This window comes from Pipistrellus kuhlii, unplaced genomic scaffold (genome assembly GCF_014108245.1).
Source record: "Pipistrellus kuhlii isolate mPipKuh1 unplaced genomic scaffold, mPipKuh1.p scaffold_m20_p_36, whole genome shotgun sequence".
NCBI lineage: Eukaryota > Metazoa > Chordata > Mammalia > Chiroptera > Vespertilionidae > Pipistrellus > Pipistrellus kuhlii.
The window spans coordinates 3,150,430-3,174,394 of NW_023425536.1; the positions used below are offsets into that span (position 1 = coordinate 3,150,430).

Here is a 23,965-nt window from a genome sequence, read left to right on the forward strand (position 1 = left end):
AGGGATCTAGAATGTTGGTGGTGAGCACACAATAGAGTATACTGATATCAAACCATACTGTACATGTGAAATGTATGTTAGTAACCGTGTAACCTCAATGAATTTAATAAAAAATACAAACAAAAACAACAACAACAATATTATGAGACAGCACTGTTGTTCCCATTTTACAGATGAGCACACTGAGACCCAGCAAGGTTGAGAGACTGGAGGGCAGGCCTGTCCCACATGTGACCCCTGTGCTCTGGGGCCTCGCACTCCTGTGTTGGCCCAGCCTTTGACTTTCAGACAAGCCAGTATGTGAACTGCAGCTATTCCCTGGGGGAGGGGGGGTTTCTCTTGGGGAAATTTGTTGTTGCAACTGGCAGTAGCAGAATGCCCACCCCCAGGGTTCTGAGCTTCAGATTCTATTCCAGGTTCTCAGAGTCCATTGGGTTTGAAAACAACCTGGGCTTCCACCAGCCAGGCTCAGGAAGGCGGGCCTTCACTGAACACTGGCAGCATTTGCAGACAGCACCGCGCAGGCGGGGTATCACTGGGCAGCACCCCAGGCAGCTTCTCAGATGGAAAAACTTTGCTTTTAACTGACAGATAGCCCACCAGTGACTTGCTGTCAATAAGCGCTGTTATGTTCAGGGGCTTCTCAACACAAAACGCAGCGCTCCAAATGGGTGCAACTATGCTTCTAGTCAGTTTCCAGGGGCCTACCCATGCAGTGTGGTAGTTACAGTTAGCTTACATTGATCTGGCTGCCTCAGCTTCCAGCTTATGACGTTTTCCTCATTCTAAAGAGCAAAATGTGAGGAGTCCTGTAATGTCTCTGGATTTGACTTGGTTTAACTCTGCCTCTCAGCCGAGCCATCCTCTTTCCCACAGATAGGCGTGCCAATAGGCACAGACCTACTGTCTAAAATCTCTCTAACAACTCCTGTGAGTTTCTTCGTTTTGAGCAAATATGACTCTTGTAGCATCAAGTGAAGAGATTGTCTCAATGGACTGTGCTGTGAAAAGCCGAAGAGAAATACCATCTCAGTGTAAGTACCAGACCATGAATTTTACTTTATTTGAACTTGGCTTAAAACCCCAGAGTAAGACCTTTTGATTTTTTTAGTTAAGAAAACTACTAGAGAATTTTGCAGATGCTGAACAGAAAGGTATTTGCTATTGAAGATACCCTTGGGTAAAAAATGCAACTTTTTCTAAAGCCCGGTACCTGCAAAAGGACACATTAGAATAGAAAGCAATAATGAGAAGAATAGCCTGCGGTTGTCTGTATTTATCTGTATTCAGGAATGTAATATTTGAGGTAGGAAGGCGGCCCTTGAGGCCTTAATGGATAATGTCTCAAGGGCAGCCTTCCTACCTCAAATGTTACATTCCTGAATACAGATAAATTTTTTATATTTATATGATAACTATTGCACCATAATAGGCTTGAATGCAATAATTATTGCACAGCAGTGATTCTGAGAATGCCACAGAGTAGCATCTTGGTGAGTCAGAAAAAAATAAAATAGGTTCTTTGAGATTAAAAAAAAAAAAAATTCTTAGTCTAAACTTCTGTGAGTCAAATAGAAACAAAAGCAAATCTGAAAGATTGGTGTTATAGAACAAGAGGGCTGAAGTGTTAAAATTTCAGAAATAACCTTACTGCAGTATGGGTCTTCCGTATACTTGCTTTATGGAGATATAAATCATTATGTTTCATGTTGAAAGAGAAAAGTATTTAATTAATGCCATTTATCATTGATGGGAGCATCTGGAATACTGTGATACCTATGGAAGGCTGAAGTCTCCTTATAAATAATTATGATTATTAAGCACATGCTTTCTAGTGTAACCCCATGAGAAAGGTGGTTTTAGTGAGATATTTGGCCAACACTCTCCCCTGTGAGTCAATATAGTCCTTCGACCTGGGACAGAATTTCTTAGGGCTGCTGGCCTTGCCCTTCATGTAAATGTGAAGATCACACAGATGCCCTCCCTGGGAGAAAGGGTGGGCTAGGATCTTTTGTGAGCATTTCTACCTTTTCCCTATTTCCCTGGGCAGGCAAGGCTGTAGAGTTGAGTCAATTTGCATCTGGACAAAAAGAAAGAATGAGATGAAGATTTGGATAATTTCTCTTGTGAGATTTAATTTGACCCTATCGGATAGTTGTTACATCAAATAAATGGACAAGGAGGAAATAGGAGGAACTATTGGGAAGCTCTTGCAATAGTTTAAGCAAGAGATAACGGTGCTTTAGACCTTGCATTTAATAATGAATATAGGAAATGAGGTCAGATTTGGGGTACATTTTATTCCAAAATCTAAGAGGATTTACTGATAGAATGAATAGGGGAGATGAATGTAAGAGAGAAAGTAGTGAGGAGGTAGTGAGGGAATTTTTAAGAGAAATCAATGGCTCTGGTTTGACAAAGATAAATATGCGATATCCATTATTCATCTTAGTAGACAATTTCCATATTATCTGGCTCTCAGCCTTTTGACCACTCTTCTCATGCTTTTGCATTACTTTTTTCTTGCAGTCTCATCTCCAAAGGTAGTAACTGAAAATTTCCTTTCCCAGGCTCCACTGTATATAGGCCCCACAAGTCGCCTAAAATCTGGCCATCAAGTGCACCCACCGAGACTTGGATGGAGAATAAGCAAACAGCGTGCGGACTCCATTTGTCTCTGTCTCTGTGAAGGAGCCACGTCAGGTATTCAGTGTCTTTTTAGAACTCATCATGGACCTTCTTTCCCCCACAATGGACATTTGTAAACTCTTTAAAATAAATAAAGTTATTTTTAAAGTGCGACCAAATGGTACTGGTACTGAGCGCTTACAATTACAAGAATCTGGATCTGTCCATTAAGTTTTCATTTAAGAGTTTACAGGCATGGACGATCTATATCAAGGAAGTGTTAGAGAGGGTCATACCGTGTTTCCCCGAAAATAAAACATCCTCCGAAAATAAGACCTACTTACAGGTTTCCTTCTGAGTGAAATATAAGTCATCCCCCCAAAAATAAGGCCTCCCTAGGCTCTGTCTCAGAATGAAAATGAATTTACCATAAACTGGTCGCAAGGGCCACCCAGACTGGAGTCTAGCAACCAATGGCTTTACTCAGAGTCCTGACATCACTGCTGTGTGGAGGAGGAGCAGAGGTCAGAGTGAGCAGTGAGCATGGGGCGGGAGAGAGGAAGAGACTTTCGCAGATGCCTGTAGAAAAACAGGAGGATTAGAGCGGACTGGACACGGCAAAGGTGCTGAGTGCTGGCCTGTCTCTGGTGACACTACCTGATGCTCGCGGCCACCCTCATGATGACTGAAGGTTCTCAGTCAGTGGTAGACCCCGCTCCAGCCCAGATCCAGGCCCCAGCAAGCCCAATGACAGTCCCCAAACAGGCCCCAGGGGGTAAATGTCTGATAAAGGGGTATGGGGGATGTCTGGTGAAGGTGTTCAGTGCCACAGGGGTGGGAGGAGGGGGATCACTTAAAATGACACAGGAGGATCAGAGGGGGCAATCAAAATGACACAGGAGGATCAAAAGGGGTTACTAAAATGGTAATCCCCCTTCTGATTCTCCTGTGCCATTTTGATTGCCCCCTCCGATCCCCCCTGTGTCATTTTAAGTGGTCCCCCTCCCTCCACCTTGATACCCCAATTCCTTTTTTTTACCCCTAGAAATGAGCGCAAAAAGAAAAAGCTACTCTGTGGAGTACAAGAAAGGAATCGTGGAAGACTCTTGGGGACAAAATCTTACTGCTTTCTGCAAAGAGAAGTTGAGTATCCGATTGGTCCGAAAATGGTGAGCAGAGTATGGTAACCTCATTGAACAAGTGGACAAGGTAAATGCTAAAAAGCACGAGTGTGGAACAGGTCAGCAAACATTATTTTCTGAGCTGGAAGACCTGATCTGTGAATGGGTCATTGACAGGACAGCAAAGGCTTTGGTTGTGAATAGGGCTCAGATTCAAGAATTTGCCCTTGCAATGGCACCACAGTTTGACATAGCCCCCAAGGACTTCAAAGCATCACAACACTAGCTGGATAATTTCCTTCAGTGAAGTGAACTGTCTTTAAGAAGATCTACCGGTACAACATTGTTTAGGTTGGAAGATACTCAAGTTATTAAGTGAGCACTTGCATTCAAGTCCTTTATTGATGCTGACTTCTCTAAATACAGTCTTTCCAACATTATTGCTATGGATGAAACTGCAGTGTTTACGGGCCAATCATCTCAAACAACAATTGAACAGAAGGGTGCCTCCTTAGTGTACATTCCCTCCACTGCTTACGAAAGTGCACGTGTTTCCCGTATTTTGGCAATTCGTCTGGATGGCACTAAAATCCCACCTTTATTCATTTCTAAGGGCAAGAAGGAAAAGATTGAACATGCTTTGTGTATTTTTATTCTTGAAACTGAAAATGCCTGGGCCACACAAGCAGTTATAAGGAAGTGGGTCAATTTAATGTTGCCACTTGTTATGTGAGAGAGCCAAAGAGGTCTGCTAGTCTGGGATGCAGCCAGCACTCACTGCGCTAAAGACATGAAGACATTTCTTCACAAAAGAAAAATAGATCAAATAATGATTCCCGCAGGAATGACGGCCTATCTCCAGACTCTTGAGATTGCAATAAACAAGCCATTCAAAGACAATTTGCACATGGAAATTAATGACTACATTGAAAATAGAATGGAGAGAAATCAGCTTGGAAACTTTGTGAAACCTAAACTGCAAGAAGTTGTGACGTGGGTGAAGAATTCATGGGAGAAAATCACTGACAGTTGCATTGCAAATACACTGCAAGCAGGCTACCTTGACAAGAAGTACTCATTTAAAGACAGTGCTATTGCTAAACATGAGAGATTTGGTCCACTGATTCTGAAAGAAATGGAGTCACAAGAAATTCACCAGGAAATTCAGGAATTGGATTATGATGATGATGTTCCAGAAGATGATGACATAAATGTCATTGAATAAACGAGTAAATTCTTGATACTGTAGGATTCACAGTTTGTCTGGTTTGTGTTGACAACTACCATACTACCGTACCATATACAGGTAATAAATTTCTTTTATTTTCATTTAACAATAAATGTGTACCGTATTCTTCTTCATGGAAAAATAAGACATCCCCTGAAAATAAGACCTAGTGCATCTTTGGGAGCAAAAATTAATATAAGACACTGTCTTATTTTTGGGGAAACAGGGTAATAAAAATTATTAAATATCTAGGTATTTTAAAGTGACAAAATACTGAAGTATTAATCTGAGTTTGCCAAATATGAAAAATCTAGAGAATAGATTTGAATCTCTTAATTAAATGTCTTTTATTTTATTTGAAATATATCTTTAAGAGTAAATATATATTACTAATCTGAGAAATGCCAAGTATTTATCTTGACACCTAAAATTTGAGGGTTCCAAGAGTTAAAAGTTCTGGGAGAAATTATATGATTGTAATAACAAAATGCATAAAGTATAGAAATTCATTTTTGAGAAAAATCTTATATTTTCTCTGGAGAACTTAGTAGTTCAAAATGTATTGTAGTCATGTGTACTACATGTAGTAAAATTTCAACTGAAGATATAATATTTTATTGGCCTGATTAAAAAGAGAATTATATGGTCTGAACCAAATTTTTCATATTAAAACCAGTTTAAATTTAATTGATATATTTTAGATTACTAAAAGTGTATAATATAATCTTTGGGTTATGTATATTTGATAGTCTTTCCCAGTTAAATTTCAAGACTTTAATTGTGAAATAGCTTTGGGACATTTTGATGGCCCTAGAATGATTCAAGGATTTATTCTCTCTTTTTAAAAGAAATATTTTTGAACTAAATTAGGCTGATCTAAAATAGTTGAGATCATGTGGGAAGCTTTATTAAATAAAAATTAATAACTGTATTCTATTTATATTCATATATTTTATTTTTTTAATTTTTTAAATATACTTTTTGATTTTTAATAGAGGGAGAGAGATAAAGAGTTAGAAACATTGATGAGAGAGAAACATTGATCAGCTGCCTCCTGCACACCTCCTACTGGGGATGTGCCCTCAACCAAGGTACACACCCTTGCCTGGAATTGAACCTGGGACCTTTCAGTCCACAGGCTGATGCTCCATCCACTGAGCCAAACAGGTTAGGGCTATATACATATATTTTAAATGTTATAAAGGTTTCAGCCTCTAAGCTTAGCAGGACAAGGTTGCTAAATACTCATTAGCTTTTCACAATATAATCAAGGTCTTATATAAACTCAGTATATGAGAAGCCAATATTTTATGAGCAATAGGTTCTAGTAAAATCCAAAGTAAAATTTGCATACATATGCAAATGAGCAGTAGCCCAAAAGAATGCTGTTTAAAAGTAAAATGTAAGTTTAATAAAAAGGAGAAATTTTAAAATCTTTCACTATTTACAAAATAAACTAAAAGTTATTATTCAAGCATTAAATCTCACCATTAAAGAGACACCATAAGTAAAAAGAGTTACTTTTACTTGAAATGTATGCATTGCAGTATTGGCCACCATACCTCTCTCCTACTGTTTTTGTGAAAAGTAACCAAGTTTATTGCTCTGTTTAAAAGAAAGTAAAAGTTTAAGAAAAAAAACAAAAAACTCATTATATGTGGCTTAGAGATTTCTCTGCAGAAAAATACAGAGGAAGATATTCTTCAAATACTTAGGAACCGTAATAAAAAATCCAATGTATTAGGTCTCAAAAGGTAGAAATATGCAAAGATTGCCTTAAATGATTTTCAAAAATTATTAGAGGATATTAATTAATTAAGACCTTATCTAAAAATTTCTATGGGAGAAATGAACAATTTATTCAACATATTTAGGGGTGACTCTAATCTTCCTTGCCCTGAACATTAACAAATGAAGATAGGAAAGAGTTATTAGGAATTGAGCAGCCAATATCCTCAGCCTAAGTAACATGGATTCAGACTGAATTGCCTTTATTAGTACAGATTAATCCTACTGTAAATAGTCCTACTGGAGTCATGTTCCAAAATAAAAACTCTTCTACTAATATTGAGTGGGCCCACCTAGGGCATCAATCTGCTAAAACTGTGGTTATATATATAGAACTTATGGCTCAGTTAATATCTCAACTCAGAAAGCACTGCAGGCAGCTTAGAGGAGAAGAACCCCAATGCATCTATCTTTCCCTTACTGGGAAGCTATTAGAAGTGTTATTTCAGACTGATTTGAATTGGCAAATTAAGGGGAATTTGGTTTTCACCTACAAAAAAAAATATTACAATCTTTATATTACATACCTACTATTATACCAAGAAATACTAGGCAGAAACAAATTCCTGGAGCATTAAGTGTTGTTACTGATGGTTCATCTAATGGTAAAGCTGCTTATCATGCAATGAATTCAGAATGGGTCATCCAGACCAGTCATACTTCTATGCAAATAATTAAATTGGAAGCTATCAAGACTGCACTACAGAATTTCCAAAAGCCTCTTAATATTATTTCTGATTCTGCCTATGCTTCTGGCTTGGTAAATAGAATTGAGACTGCTTGATTAAATGGCTCAGTGACCAAAGTCTATTTATACTATTTAAGCAGGTGTCATTTCCAGCAATTTTGTAAAAATTGGAAAATTCAGCACATTATGGGAATACTATACAATTACCAAGGACAGCCAATTATAGAACACCAACATCAGCAGCTAAAATCCCAACTTGAAAAACAAAAAGGGGGAGTAGTGGAGGAACCTCCTGTAAGTAAACTACATCAAGCTTTAATTATTTTAAATTTTTTCACTTGTAATGCTGATGGCAAGACACCCACGGAATTACACTAGTGTCAGGATAAGTCAAAGGAAAATGGTCTGGCTAAATGAAAAGATCCCGTGTCTGGCTTACGGAAGGGCCCTGAACCCTTGTTGACCTTTGGTCGAGGATACACTTGTTTATTTCCAGAAAACTCCTCCAAGCCTGTGTGGATTCCTACAAGGCCTCAACTTGTACCTATGGCTGCAGACAATCCACTACTCCAGCCTCAGATAGCAGTAGTCCCAAGCAGCATGCTGAAGATAAGGAATGGAAGGAGAAAGAGACAAAGGAGAAACAGTCAAGAGATGACCTGGGGATGGTGAAGAAGCCTTGCCATGCTAGCAGTCATCTGTGGTGCAATGGTGCAGGTTGCCGTGGACAAAGCCAAGGAAGGTCGGACCTGCATTGTCATTGCCCATTGTTTTGACAACCATTCAGAACATGAATATCATTGCTGTCATATCACAGGGGAAATTCAAAGTGATTGGAAAGAGGAAGTCAAAGAACTGATGGCCCAGGAAGGAGCTACTACAAACTAATTCTTAAATGCCTGACAGCAATTTAAAAGGACATGAAAGAATTTAATCCTTTTCATTGGGCCTTCCTACATTTGCTTTTCATTCTTGCTCTTATATTTATTTCTAGTTTGCAGATGTTAATGAAAAGTCTTAAAAGGACTCAAGCCCTGCATTTGGCATACACTATTTAGATTTATTAAGAGAACAAAAAGTGGGAAATGCCACAGGCTAAAACCAACAGTAGGTAGTATATAAAGGCAAAAAGACCCATTGGAAGGCCATTGGACTTTGATATTCAGAAAGGCTGAGAATCATATTAATGTTGCCCTGCTGTGGGCTCAATGGCTGAAGGCAATTCCCTAATATGCCTGGATGCATTCTTAAAGGGCAAATGTGTGTTCAAGTGAATAAAAGCTGACAGGTCCAGGGCTTCAGTGAGCTTCTCCACTAGAGAGGGGTTGCCACCTGGCCCCATGCCTTCTACATTCATATTTCATGTCTAGTGTTTTAATTTGTGTGTGGCCCCTTCTGTAGATCTTGAACCCTAGACCAGCTCTGTCCAAGCCCAGCCATTCTAGCATTTTGCATTAATTGCACCTGGTTGGAGTTTTCAGTGCTGATTCAAGATACCAAGGTACTCCTGTTCCTCACCTATAAAACTCAAAGCCATGTCTTCCCATTTCAGAACCAAAGCAAAAATTTTTTTCAACAAACAACCTAAGAACACCTACCTTGTAACAAGTATACATTATACTGCATGTTTATTTAAATACTAGGGGCCCAGTGCACTGATTTATGCACTGGTGGGGTCCCTTCGCCTGGCCTGTGTCCTCTTGCAATCTAGGACTCCTCAGAAGATGCTGGAGATTCAGCCTGATCCCTGCAGGCCCAAGCCAAGGGACCTCCGTGGTGCACAAATCCTCTCCCCACATTCCTTCTGAGATTCATCAGTCAGTTCCATGTTTCCATGCCTGTACTGTGCCTGCCCCCTGGTGGTCAGTGCATGTCATAGCTACCGGTCGATCAGTTGCACAGTCACTGAGGCTTTTATATATATAGATGTAAGATTTTAAAATATAAAACTAGGCATGGCTCCATTCTGGCAATAATCCACGATATGATCAGTACAACACAGTCATTTTATTGGAGCTAGGTTATGAAGAAGACAGAGTTACTAGGAATATGCTAATACTCACACAAACAGTTACTGGGGCATTTAACAAATGAGGGGTACATTCTGTTTGCAGGAGGATTCACCATTGAAGAGAAAAGACTAGAAGGAGACTCACTATAATAAATTCTTGGGAGGGATTAAGAGAGGCAGGAGCAGCTGTGGGGTCAGCTGGTGGCTACACTCATCATGTGGTTCCCTCTGGTGCTTTGCAGATCAACATGGCATAGAGCAAAGAGGGTCATGTCATCCTATCTGTGACACGTGATTCATCTCAGTGCCAGAATCATCCTGAACCTTCAGAAAACAAAGAAGAAATGTCTAAAGCATTCAGAAATGTCAGAGTCATATATGTCCTCAGAGTGGGACTTCCCGTCTCTCTGGGTGTCAGCCCCTAGCCATCCTCAGGGACAAAGCCTCTTCACCTCCATCCCTGTCACATCACTGACCCCTAAAGTCCTTCTTATCCAAAAGGATTGAGCTTTCCATGGAGATAAGTGGGTTAAGAACTAGTGACATCACTGACCAGCCTGATACGCAACACAACACACCATCTGGACCCCATGTGAAAGCTGTCCTTGCCCACTCACCTTAGCCCAGAACACCAGTAACTTAGCTCAGTAACACCAGTACCTGCCCAGCTGATTCTTAGGGAGTTTGCCAATGGTAACACTTTACCATCTGACCTCCTGTCCAGGAGGTCCCCTCCCCCCATCTTTCTGACTGCAGCCTGTCAGGCCAGCAGTACACCTGTGAAGGTTCTGTTCTGCATGGCTATCTGTCTACCAGGCACACCCATCTAGGGCCCCCGGTGCCAGGACCATACAAATGCTAAAGAATAAAGAAATGTCCATCTGCCTAAAGGACAGACACCCCAATCCATCTGTAGGAAGAGGGGCCAGAAATCACCAACACCTATGGGATTCTTTGGCCCTAAAGAATGGACCAACCTGATTAAGAGCAATGCAATGATGCAGAATGACCAGGGTCCATGCACACATAGGAGGGCCCACAGCCCCAGATGCCTCACTTGCAATTCATGGTGAGCCTCCTATGCATATGCCCACTGATACCTGAATACTCTTGCTTCACACACACACACACCCAGACATACACAAGTGGGGTGCTGATGAATGCTGACCACTCTCAGGAGGATACAGGAAAGACATCATTTGTGGTGAGTACCCGGTACAAATATTTCCAGCATGACTAATTTCAAGCTACCCACCTGATGAACAGAGCCCCAGAGAGATATGTAACATCAACTATCCCAAGCTGGTATGAGCCAGTTCCAGTGCACCCCATCCCCTGTCATATGATTATGTGTGTACAAGGCACTAACACCTGGAATAGAAAGCTCCACTCCATTCCCAACCAGATATATAAACAAAAATTTACATATATGAACACACATGTTCATTTCTACCCTCACTCTCCCTGAATATACAGATAGATCACTTCTTAGTACCTAAATTGTTACCAACAAAACTAATCATCCTGAATATTCACATTCTACCCCTACAATTATACACAAACACACAACATGGGCCTGTATATAAACATGGGCAACCAACATACTACCCAGATATACACACTGAATACTGAATACTTCAGACTCTAAAAATATCAAGTACACAACTGTCTTGTGTGTCACCCAAAAAAGATCCATATGTAACCCTACAGCCCTAAAATGCACATACTCCATGATTCCAGAACACACACACACGCACGCGCACACACACACACACACACACACACACCCTGGACAGTCTCTTTGTTTGCAAACACGCAAAGTGAATGTTCACATTCCCTAGAATACACAGCCCATCCACAAACTCCAGGAACTTAAATACACACACAGTCACAAACAACTACTTATCAAATACATATAAGTCCACCTCACACACAATGAGAGGACACATACAAGCACCACCAACAAATTCTGCAAGCATTACATTCTGGAACAGATGCAAAGAGGACCCTAAGCCTGCTGACACACTCACAAATCCCAAATACACAGACCTCAAACCACTCATGAATATCCACCCCACACACTCAGACAGATACATGCAAAACACAAAAGAGGTGACAATCCTTTAACTTCACTAATGTGCATACACAACTCTCACACACCTATGGAAACACACACACACACTCCCAATACCTGGATGTATACACCCCTCAAACACTATGCATTATGCCACCTCTCCAGAATATAACCTCATCACCTCCCCTCTGCAGTATGTAAGAAAAGCACACTGTACACGTTTTCTCCAGCATCACTGAATATACAGACCACTGCTTGCTAACTACTAGCAAATACATATAGCAATACTTTAGTATTCTCCAAAGAAATATACTTTAAATACACCTAAGAGCCCCTGAACATACTGGTAATTCAAGCACCTGGTGATAGATATAAGCACATACCAGTATACATGGGCAAGACATGCAGAAGTATCTCCAGCAAATCAGATATGAAATAGCTTCCAAATTACCTGACTAATGAGTCAGCTCTCATATCAACAAATACTAAACAATAACCTTATCACTCACCTCCCATACATAGTAGACACAATCCTCCCACTCCCCTGTATAAGCACAGAAACCCCTCTCTCCGCCAAATACACACATACCCGGTACCCAAAATATATAACCCTTAGGAATCCCTTCAGAAAAATACAAACACGTAGCTCCAGCAAATATCCTTCCCCACGGCCATGGCCCTGGAATACACAGGAATGAACACGTCAACTCCACACACACACTCTCCACAAGCCCAAAATAGACCCACAAACACCCAGTGCACTGCAAATATGCAAACCCACCTCCCTATATTTATGTCCCAAATACACTTCATGCCACACCATCTGCGTTCACAGAACCCCACACTCCAAAATTCCCACAGAACCCCACACTCCAAAATTCCCACTCTTCTATCTTACAGAATACAGCCACACACACCACACCGAATCTCACTATCACTACTGCACACCTGCATATACAGACCTACCAGTCCTAAAAACAGTCACAGATCTGCCCTCTGCACAGGGAAACAGGCGAAGATCACAAAAAGAAATACACATAACATTACATCATGCCCCGAATACCAATGACCAGTCTACATTCCCCAAATACAAAAAATAGATCATACACCCAAGCTAATGAACGCCTGCACTTGTCCTAACATTGCCCTATGCGTATGCAGATAATCCTTCCAAATCTGCTAGAAGAAAAACCCGGAATTCAAAGGGGGAAAAACAAAACGGGTAACATTTCAGCAAACACCAAATTACAAACACATTACCACCAACTGCTTGAGTATTTATGCACTACATCTCAACACCCTCCAAATACAGCACTCAACCCTACACACTCACAGAAACACAGGCATGACCTTCCCGTGATCACAGACATCCACAGACAGAACGAGCGCACACATTTGAATCCACACCTCAGATTCCTGCCACTGAGTGAACAGGGCACAGACCCCAGGCCTGCCCTCCACTCCAGGCCTCACACATCCCAGGCCTCACACACCCAGGCCTGCCCCCCACCCCAGGCTTCATACACCCAGGCCTGCCCCCCACCCCGGGCCTCACACACCCAGGCCTGCCCTCCACCTCGGGCCTCACACACCCAGGCCTGCCCCCCATCCCAGGCCTCACACACCCAGGCCTGCCCCCCACCCCAGGCCTTACACACCCAGGCCTCACACACCCAGGCCTGCCCCCCATCCCAGGCCTCACACACCAAGGCCTGCCCCCCACCCCAGGCTCCGGGCAGAGGCATTAAGTGGTCACAAGGCCGCTGCCCTCAGGGCGGGGTGCGGGGAAGGAAGCCGTGGGCTGAGGGGCTCCAGGGGGAAGGAGCCCCGGGACCTGTGGGGAGGGGAGGCTCCGCCATGTCCGCTCATTTCCAATGAGGGCAGCTTCCTGCTGACCCGGAGGCGCTTTCAGATCCGGAAGAACTGGCGGGAGCTGCGTGTCCAGAAAGCGGGGACACAGAGGAGCCGGGTGGACAGCTCACGGGCATCACTGGACCCCGTGGAGGCCCCGCACACTGACCGCCCGCCCAGCACCGCCAGTCAGAGCCCATTCCCCTGTGAGCACCACCGGAAGTGAGGGGTGGGGAACACAGACCTGGGGGCAAACAGCAGAGAAGAGGGGGACACCTGAGGGGTGCGGAGGCCGCGCGCCCCTTCCCTCCTGTTCACCTAACGGACTCCCCAGGCCGCCATGCCAGGCCCCACGTGCAGCCTGGGAGGCTGTTGGGGACGCGCCCTGCCATTAGCGCATGCGCGCCTCTGGGAGCCAACTGCCTTAGCGCATGCGCCTATGGGAGCCAAAGGCCTTAGCGCATGCGCCTGTGGGAGCAACTGCCTTAGCGCATGCGCCTATGGGAGTCAACCAACCGCCACAACGAATGCTGGGAGCAGTTGCAGGACAGAGCCCCGCCCCCAGTGGGCGTGCTCCTGCGTCCTAGCGCGAGGCACCCTGGGAAGAGGCCCAGGCTGTCCCTGCAGCAGAGGAAGGGGACGCTAACCCCGTCCCTCCTGTATTTATTTAGTATGTGGAGGTTTTTCAATAAATGCTGCTTCACAGATGTTTCCTTTGCAAGGTTGTTGTTCAAACAGTGGTCAAAACGTGGCCGTCTGGGCCAGCCAGTTTCCCTAGACATGGCAGGTAGCATGGAAATAATGTCAGCCTGCATTTTTGTATTATATTGCAGAATTTCAGTTGGCAATAAAACATATGTATAGTAGCAGAATCAACTTATTCACTTGAGTTTGTCATACTTTCCAAAGAAACTGAAATTATACAATCATCTTTCTGGCCATTTGCAAGAAGGGAAAGAGGCAGGAGATAGAAGCATCACTACATTTTCCATTTTGCACAAGTTGTGATCTATGCAAAGGCATTACTTGTTTAAAACATTACATTAAAGTCACTCAAAGAGCAAAAAGTTAGACATTGAACAACCTAATACAACGAGAAACAAAAGTGGTGATTTCTGGCCTTGCCCTGTAGGTTGCAGGGCCTTGCCCTGATGGACTGGGGCAAAGGGGATGGGTTGTAAGGCTGGGCCGGCTGCATCTGCAGGGCTCCCAGCACTGGGTGGAACTTGGGGCCACAGGACTGCTTCCTAAGGAATGAGGTGCACATGGCAACCCAGCATGCTGCCTCTGTGGAGTCAATCCTAATTTCAAACACTGGGATCTGTGAGCAATATGTTCCCATTATTTCTTCAGGCAACATGTTCTGAATTTTGTTCAGAAATGTAGCCTGCGTTGAAGTAAATCAAGACCAGATAGGAAGCAGGTTGAGGGACCCAGAACTAGGGTGATGGATCAAGAACGGAGATAAAGGACACATCAATAACCGGGTGCCTAGAACTTAACCTTGGGGGTCATTACTGTTAGTGTGTCTTTAAATTTATGACTTTAAATTTGAATGGAACTGTTGGTTCTTGCCTACCTATCAGAGCCCTCCATGGAATGCCCCCCACCACCTCAGCCAACCAGTCCTCTGCCCCTCCCCCACTGCAGAAGGTCAGGAGCCCCACATTCTACTGTTTAAATCCCAACCTTCCCTCCACTGGATGGTGAGCAGCTGTTGGAGCAGGTCACTCTCTGGATCCTCAGCTTGACTTTTCTTGTTGTGGAGGCTTCTAGGCAGCGGTGGTCCGTGAATGAGCCCGTGGGGATGGCTTCAGTAGGAGGTAGGACTATAGACTGGAGGGGGGAAGTTTTAAACACTGAGCTGTCCCTCAAGACTTGGGATTGAAATGTGAAACTGGGGAAACATGGTTTGACTGAAGTAGGGGGCAGAGAACACTGGACCTCCAAGGACCTGTCACCCTGGGAGGCTGGGAGCCAGTGGGAACCGGTGATGGCACTGGCCGGGAGGGCTCCTCAGAGGGGGTCAGGGTGGCTCAGGGACATGCTTGGGTGTGGAGGGGGTCAGGGTGGCACAGGGTGGTCATGGGAAAGCCCAGTCCTGTGTGCTGTTCTGGGGCACCTGGAGCTGGCCCCGCGGCATCTTTTTAAGGGATTGAACTGAGTGCACTAGAGCGAATAGGGGCGGTGGGAGGGTGGTCTTAGCCAGAAAGCTGTCCAGTGGGGCTGTGTGTGGCCAAGTCCACAATGAAATGTCCTCCCGAGTGCTGGGCTGGAAGGTCCTCCACCGGCTGCAGCCCAGAGCTTCTCCCCTGCCTCCAGCCCAGAGCTCACTGCTCCTCAGCCCAGGGAACTGCTTGTTGGCTGGGATTCTACACGGGCAGGGCGGCCAGGAAACTTCCACCAAGACAGGGCCGGGTTCCCTGACTGTCCCCAATCGTTCCCCCCCGTGCCACCAAGGTCTTCAGCCCGACTCCCTCTTGTCCTGCATCTCATGGTGCACCCTCTGCCCTGCCTTTACCTTTGGGATGAGGGTTTTGAGGTCAGTGCATGTCCCTGCTTCAGAGACACAACAGATGTGGACCATGGGTGGTGTTCAGTGGAACATCTGCGAAGGGGGTATCCTTTTAAAAGGGGGAAGGAAAGCACAGGGGCAGGAGGACCATGTCTGTGTCAGTAGTAAAGGGCCTAGGCCACCTGTCCTGAGTAATGAGGGTGCGGTGTGAAGCGTGCTCTCCTGGACGAGGTCTGCTCTGGTTCCTCTGAGCGGGGATGTGTTCAGACACCTATGTTCCACTGTCACCACTCACACCTGCTTCCTCTGTGCCTTCACTTCCCACTGTCGGGAGTTGGAGGAGGAACAACCTCAACAGTTTGCAGTCTCATGACCCACCTAACAGGACAGCAGCTCTGGAAGTTTCTGGAGCTCCACTCTGCCCCATTCCGTGACCCTCCTCTGACTCTCTGCAGCCATAGCTGGCTGTGAAATGACAGAGCTCCTGAGGGTGGCCATCAGCCTGAGCCTGGGCCCAGTGGCAGGACCTGGCCGTGTTAAGTGTTCACTGTTGGTTCTGACACACGTGCATGCTGGGCGGAGTGTGGAAGGTTAGATCAGGGTTCCTGTGCCTTCTTGTGGAGAGACATCACTCGAGTGTTTCTGTGTTGTTGTGCAAGCCCAGGACAGAAAGGGGGCGGTTTGTACTGAGGAAGAGGAAGACTGAGGAGCAGATGGGCCCTAATGTGTTAGACACGGCTGTTCTCAGAGGCTCTTTGGGTGCCTAGAACTTACCTCGGAGATGTGAGTTCCAAGGTCACTATTGTTGCCCCAGAGCAGACGTCTGCCCAGGGCCAGGCCTCTGAGGCTGGCAGGGTCGGTGCCGGGGAGTCCTTAGGGAGGCTCTCAGGGCAGCGCTGGCTGGGCTGGTGCTTCTCGCAGACAGGGGTCAGGGAGCCTTGGCAAACGGGGAGTAAGCTCTCCAGTGGAATAATTCCCAACTGGAGGTCAGAGTGTGACCATGACCTGAGGACATTTGCCACCTCCCAGTTTGCCCATCCAAAGGGCCCTCCCTGGTGAGACTCACTGCCCTGGTTCCCCAGCGGCTAAAGGGGCCCAGAGCGCCTCAGTGCTGTTTGCTGGGCCTCCTCCTCCATTCCCCCTTTCCTTTGTCTCCACAGCATCTGCAGCGCTGGGAGTGGATGTGAGCCTGAAGCCTGGTGCCTCCCTGACTCCTTTCATGGCCCAGCCATGTCCCCCGCCCTCTACTGGCCTCGCACACCAGCCCCCTGGGGAGCAGCACCTGCCGCCCCCCAGGACCCCGTCATTCCCTCCTGGCCGCCCCCTGGTGCTGCCGGCTTGGCCCAGGACACCTCTGGTGGCAGGAGATGCTGGTCAAGGCCCCGTTGGGACTGGGGCTTACAACATCATGGCCCAGGTCAGCTCAGAAGGGAGGCGACCACAGCCCTCCCAGACTCAGACCATTGTCCTGACCCAGGCCCCCCTCTATGGGAGCGCTCCAGGTGCCACCTGTGGGGGTGCTGTGTGTCCTGCACCCCTCTTCTTGGAAGCCACTGCGGTGGAGAACATTATGCCTGCCACGGCTTTTGGGGGCACCCAGGCCGGCGATGGAGGCTGGTGTCCCAGCCTTCCTCCTCAAGCTCCACCACCAGCTGCCCAGCTGATCCCCATTGTCCCCCGAGTGGACCCTGGAACACAGCCACACGGGGCTGCCAGGGAGGGTGGCCTGGCCGCCTCCCAGTCCAAGGCCTCGCTGGACGCCTCTGAACCCAAGAGTGTGTACGAGGACTTCCTTCGTTGGCGGAGCTTCAAGGCCCTGGCCCGGGGGCACCTTCCCCAGAGTCCTGATGTGGACGCTCTTTGCTGCTTCCTCATGTGAGTGCACTGGGCAGGGCAGGGGCGCCCCTGGAGCTTTCCCATCACAGAGGGGGTGGGAGGGCCCTGCAGGCAGGCTGATGCTGGGACGCTGGCGAGAAGGCCTGAGGGTGGGATCCCAGCGATGGGTGCGAGTGCGGGGTCACCTCCAGGCCTGGTTCATGGGCTGGTGTGTAGTGAGGCCCTGACAGCAGTAGCTGGAAGGCCTGTCTGCACACAGATGCCTCCTCCCTCACCTGTGGGTGCTCAGTCCTGCCGGGTGGGGATGGGACGGGCTCCACTGAGCTGGGGTGGCCAGGCAGGTGGAGGCCAGGCTGGGCGGTGACTGACCCTGAGGCATTACAGGCCAGAGCTCCGGCCCCTGTCCCGCCTGAAGCCCACCATGTCGCTGGCAGAGGGAGTAGGGCGGGCCATGCAGGAATGGCAGCGCAAGAGCCACTGTGACCGGAGGCTCTATTTCGAGATGGCAGAAAAGTGAGTCAAGGTCCTGAGTCCCCACACCGGGGGAGGGGGCTGACTGCGGGGCAGGGTCCAGCAGTGAGGTCCAGCAGAGAGGAGGGGGTGGGAGGGTGTCACTCAGCACAGGGCCCCCGCATCCCAGAGGCCCTTCCTCCTGGGGAAGCCTCTCCCTCAGCTTCAGAGTGTGGGTGCTCCTGTCCCACCTCCCGGGAGCTCCCCCTCCTCTGAGGCTGACCCGTCCTGGGCGGGACATGAAGGCTCAGGACAGGCTGGGGAGGGGGTGCCCGCCCAGAGGGCCAGTCCCCAGCCAGAGGAGCTGTGCAGCAATGTGCCAGCAGCCTCCTGCCTCCCCAGGGTCCGGGCCCTGACAGCCCCAAGGCCCTTGCTCTCCATCCTCCGCCCGCTGCTGCCTGTGCGGGCTCCTGGCGGCTCCTTCTCAGCACAGCCTGTGCCCTCACCCCAGGTTCATGGCGTTTGAGGCGGAGGAGCAGATGCAGGCTCAGAAGTTGCAGTTGGAGAAGGGGGCGCGGACCCAGCCTCCTCCTGCCCCACCGAGACCTGGTCCTCGGGGGCTCCCAGCCCCAGTGGTGGGGGCACAGCCAGGTACGCCAGCACGTTCCCACAGGAGCCCCTGACCCCAGGCAACAGGGCCCAGCGCAGGCCCCTGTCCCCCACATGGCCTTCTCCTCAGGGGGCTTTGGGCTTGAAGGGAAGCAGCCCTGAGAGCCGGGCCTCAGCGCCCTGTGTCCCCATGGGGTCTGGACCGGGTCCCCTTTCTCATCCCCTCGCCCCGCTCCCTGCCAAGGGCCCACATGAAGTCTGCTGAGAAGCAGGCTGGCTGTGGGGCCCCTTGGGAGTCGGTGGCTCCCCAAGTCCTCACGGCTGACCCTCTTCGGTGCTCCCCTCTGGCCTCCCCTCACACAGTCACAGGCTTCAGTGGCCCGACCCAGCCGCACCCGTGTTACTGCCCCAACACTGCCCTCCGCATCGGGTGCCCTGCAGGTGGGAGCTTTGTTCCCTCACGCTCCTCCTCTTCCCTCTGCCCAGCGCCCACTCCCAGGAAGGCTGTACCCAGCGCCCAGCGCGCCCACACCGCCCAGCCGCCCTGGGAGACCGAGTCACACGACGGGATCCCCCCTGAGGCCGAGCAGGAGGACATGGACCTCACGGAGGCGCTGCCCATGGGGGCGCCCGGCGGAGGATGGGCAGAGGAAGTGAAGGAGTGGCTGCAGGATGAGGGTCTCCTGAGCTACCTGGACCAGCTGTGCTCCCAGGAAGACTTTGTCACCCAGGTGGGCTGGCCCGCAGCTCCGGGCCTACAAGGTCCCAGAGGGTGGCGCTGCTGCCCCCAGACCCGGGTTTCCCCAGGCTGATGGGATGGGGCTCTGCTGTTTGCTCCTGAGCTGGGCGCCTGAGCGTGTGTGTGTCTGTGTGTGCATGTGTGCGCTTCGTGTGGGTGGTGTGTGGTATCTGTGTTCATGTGGGTGTCCCCTTGTGTGTGTGTGTGCATGCATGTGTTTATCTGTGTGTGCATGTGTGTTCATGTATGTGTTTCTCTCGGTGTGCATGCAAGTCTGTGTGTATATCTACGTGTCTGTACCTGATGACCGTGATGGAGTGGAACACCCACCTGTGCAGGAGGACGGGGGGCCTTGGCTTTCCCACTTGTCCTCCAGGCCCCGCTGCCTCCCAGTTCCCTCCCTGCCAAGGGGCTCACGGCCGCTTCCTCTGTCCCAGGTGGAGGAGGTCATTGACCCCCAGTTCCTGAACCAACTGAATTCCCCAGACGCCCAGCTGGACCCCTTGGCCCTCGCTGAGGAGTTGGAGCAGGAAGAAGGGCTCACTGCTGCCCAGGTGAGCCAGGGCAGGGTGCCACCTTAGGGCGATGGGGGGACTCAAGTGACCATAGGACCCAGGGACCCCAGGGGAGTTAGAGGAGGGACAGGCCCTGGTGAGTCAGGGAGGGAGGGATTAAAGTAGATCGGCGTGGGTGGGACCTCAGGGAGCCAGGGAAGGGAGCACCCCAGAACCAGGACACATAGTTTGTGTCCATACCACCCCTGCCTGCAGGCAGCTCATGCTGAGGGTCCAACCCTGGGTGGGAGAAGAGTGGAAGGACAAGGAGGAAAGGGCTCCAGAGAGGAGGGGGGATGGGGGCCCAGAAGGGAGGGGCACAAAGCTGGGAATATGGCACAGGGGATGGAGGAGAGCCTCATGACTGCTGTGGATTGTAGTCAAGGTGTCACCTCCTCCCCTCCCCCCAGTGCCATTGTCCCATCGCCCGCTCCTCCTCCTCACACACGTGTGCAGCGCCAGTCACTGTCCCTTCTCCCTCCAGCTGGCAGAGAAGAGATTCCTGGCCTCCGAGGAGGGGGGCGTGCAGGCACCCCCGAGTCTCAGTGCTCCCCTGTGGGGCTCACGTCCTTCTGAGCCTGGGAGCAGCCAAGATGCCCGGAGGTGTGACCAGGGGCCCCAGCTGGGGGTCCGTGGCACAGCCTGCCCGCCAGAGACTGGCTTCCAGGACCCTCAGAGGCGCGGCCCAGCAGACACCCCCCGCTCCCGGCCCCCGGCTGGTGCTGTCTCTTCCGGGCGTGAGGAGCACCCACCGCTCCGGGCTGGATGCCCCCCCGCTGCTGCCCAGGGCCACGGGCCTGCGGACTCTGCACGGGCACCCAGGGCCGCCTGCGTCCCCGGAGAGGCCTCTGTGGTCAGGGAGAAGCTGGGGCCAGCGGCCAGGCCCCGTGAGGACGAGGAGGACCTCCCCAGCCTGGGCTTCCTCTGGGCCTCCCCCCGCCGTCTGCTGCCCTGCGCGCTCTCTCTGAGCCCTGGCCCTGCCTCGGGCCCGGCCTGCCCTGGAGGCCGGGGGCCCCGGGGCGCTGCCCAGGCCTGGTCCTTGCAGAGAGGAGGCCTCAGCCGCGCTTCCCCTGCAGCTTGCCAGCCTCAGAAGCGCGCTCTGGGGGGCGGCCCCGCCCATGCGGAGAAGATCCCCCGCCCAGGGCCCGACCTCGGGGTCTGGGGGAGGCCAGCACTGGCTCCGGGCCGGTTCCCTCCTCACAGCCTCACAAGAGAAAGCGTGAGCCCTCTGACCCAGGGAGCTGGAGGAAGCGGCACTGCAGCCAGAATGGAGCAGAGGGGAGTGCCCCCCACTGCCCGCGCCCCGAGGGGCCCAGACCTGATGGGACCTGGCTGTCCCCCAGAGGAGCCACGGGCTCCTTCTCATGGCAGGGCTGATCCTGCTGGTCCCCTGACCTGGGAGGATGGAGGCAGGAGGGAGAGCAGGACCCTTAAGAGCGGGTGGGTCTGGGGTGGAATAGGAGGGAGGGCAGGACCCTTAGGGGGGTGGGTCTGGGGTTGGGTAGGAGGGAGGGCAGGACCATTAGGGGGGGTGGGTTAGGATGGGGGTAGGACTAGCACCTGTGGGGCATTGTGGGTCAGTTATGAATAAAGATAGTTTTGTTTGAAAATGCTCTGGGGCTGCTGTGTCCATACTCGGGTCTGCGCTGCTCCTTGGAGGGGGACCTGAGAGGAAGGGAGGATGCGAGAGGTCCTGGGCGCTCTGCTCCCACAGGGGCCCTCAGTCCCTCCTCCTGATTGACAGGGACCTCCTCCCACTGCTCCTGGGAGCACACAGCTCTGTCATCCCCGGCGACCCCTCCTGTCATTCTGCTCCCAAGGCCTGACTGAGGCCTGAGCTGAGTGGAACAGACTGGGCCTCAGGGGCAGGCTGTCCCTCTGGGCCTCCTGCAGGGGGAGCACCCTGTCTCAGTGGGTGACTGAGAGTGAGGGGATGGGGGGAGGCTGGAACAGGGGTGACAGAGAGTAATGGCGACATGCCTGTTAAAGGGGGAACACGGGAATGACATGGCGGGAGGATACCAAGTCCCTTGCGGGATTTCTGTGTGGGACAGTCTTGTCCAGCTGCGGGAGGCGGACCCATCTGGTGTGGCTGGGGGCCTGGGCTCAGGGACAACGGGGTTTCAAGGAGCCTGGGCTGCTGTCCCTTCCCTCCAGCCATGGCTGGGCTCTGTGTGATAGATGCTGACACAGAGTTACATCCGCGTGGGAACAGGTCCTCCTCACACCCCTGGGCCCTTTCACCAGCGCCACCCGCAGGGGCGGCAGGGGCCCGGGTGCGTGTGGCCCAGGGCTGGTGGGAGCTGAGATCCAGGCTGAGGGAGGGGCCCCAGTCACCTCTGTGGGCACTGCTACAGACCCCTCAGACAAAGCGGAGCCCAAACCCCGGATGTAAGAGTGAGACGAGCCACAGTGAGGGCAGGAGCAGAGCCAGGAGGAGACCCCTGTCTGCAGAACTGCCTGTCCCAGCTCTGCTCCCACGTGGCCCCGCCCAGGCCCTCACCCCCTGCCTCAGGCCAATGCCTCTTCCCCAAGTTCACGTTCTGATTCCTTCCCGGGCTCAGGCTGGGTGGGAAGGCTGAGGCTCTGAGCAGGGCCCTGCCCACCCAGCAAGCAGAGCTGTGGCCCCGGGCGGAGGCCCCGCAGCAGCCATGGGAGGGCTGAAGCCCTGCAGTTCCAAAGGAGGCCTGGCCCTCTGCTGCCCACACAGCTCAGGGGAGAATGGCCTCATGTCAGGGCCTTCCCCTCCCACAGAATCCCAGGTCAGCCCGCAGCTCCTCCTCCGCTGACTTCTCTTGTCCTGTGGGGCGGGCAGCACCCACTCTCCGGCCTCTGGGCACTTTGTGAAGGAGACTTCTCACCTGGGCCCGTCTTTCCCGGCCGCTGCCCCTCCCTGCCCAGCTGGGCCTCAACACAGAGAAAGGGGCTCGGCAGTTGTGCCAGATTCTGCGTGTGCCGTGGGCTGGTCCAGAAGCTGCCAGCCCTCCCGGGTCAGCACTCTCCCCATGGGCACCGGATGTGTCCCTGCCTGGGTGGCCGGCCCTGGATGCCAATGTGAGGCTGAGGGACACAGCCTGGACCCTCGTTCCCTGGTGCGAATTAGTCCTGGGACTTCCCTGCTTTCAGGGTCTCGGTGGTGAAATAGGTTACCCCATCTCTCCCCAGGTTGTCAGGAACAGTGAGTATGTTTGAAGGGAACACACTTGCTCCACCTGTGTGCCTTGTCACCACCATCAGGTTCACACCTGGCCCCGGGTGTCTCTGCGCCTGTCCCCACTAGCCTGCTGTTTCTGCCTTTGAGTCATTGGGTGAACAGTTCCCAGCGGGAGGCAGAGCCTGGGCTGCCCCCACCTTGGAGACCTGGGAACCCCGAAATCTCCCTGGAGCCTGTACAGAGGGTCTGACTGGAGGCCCACCACTGCTTCAATCGTGGGCGAGGTCAAGTTCAGGGCTACGTGGAATCCTGGAGAGACTGGCACATTAGCGTCTGTAAATACTAAGCTGGGAGCAATGGGAAGAAAAGGGAAGAAGTGTTTCCTATTTCCCTGCAGCCAACCCTCTGTATCACAGGAAATGAACTTTAAAATATATATATATATATATATATATTTTATTGATTTTTTTAAAATATATTTTATTGATTTTACACAGAGAGGAATTGAGAGGGACAGAGAGTTAGAAACGTCGATGAGAAAGAAACATCGACCAGCCGCCTCTTGTACACCCCCCACAGGGGATGTGCCCACAACCAAGGCACATGTCCTTGACCAGAATCGAACCCAGGACCTTTCAGTCCACAGGCCGACGCTCTATCCACTGAGCCAAACTGGTCCCGGCTATTTTATTGATTCTTTACAGAGAGGAAGGGAGAGA

At 50.4% G+C, this 23,965-nt stretch overlaps 1 protein-coding gene across 1 annotated transcript in view; it reads left to right on the top strand.

The window, feature by feature from the left end:
- LOC118732223 (NUT family member 2G-like) overlaps positions 1-21,488 on the top strand; it is a 107,964-nt gene extending 86,476 nt beyond the window's left edge. The window contains 9 exon segments of the mRNA XM_045570741.1: positions 7,950-8,195; positions 13,423-13,611; positions 16,934-17,779; positions 18,125-18,253; positions 18,702-18,841; positions 19,286-19,530; positions 19,976-20,092; positions 20,577-21,270; positions 21,273-21,488. Coding sequence (XP_045426697.1) covers positions 7,950-8,195; positions 13,423-13,611; positions 16,934-17,779; positions 18,125-18,253; positions 18,702-18,841; positions 19,286-19,530; positions 19,976-20,092; positions 20,577-21,270; positions 21,273-21,469 — 2,803 coding nt within the window. The 3' untranslated portion in view covers positions 21,470-21,488.
- The last annotated feature ends 2,477 nt before the right edge of the window (positions 21,489-23,965 follow it).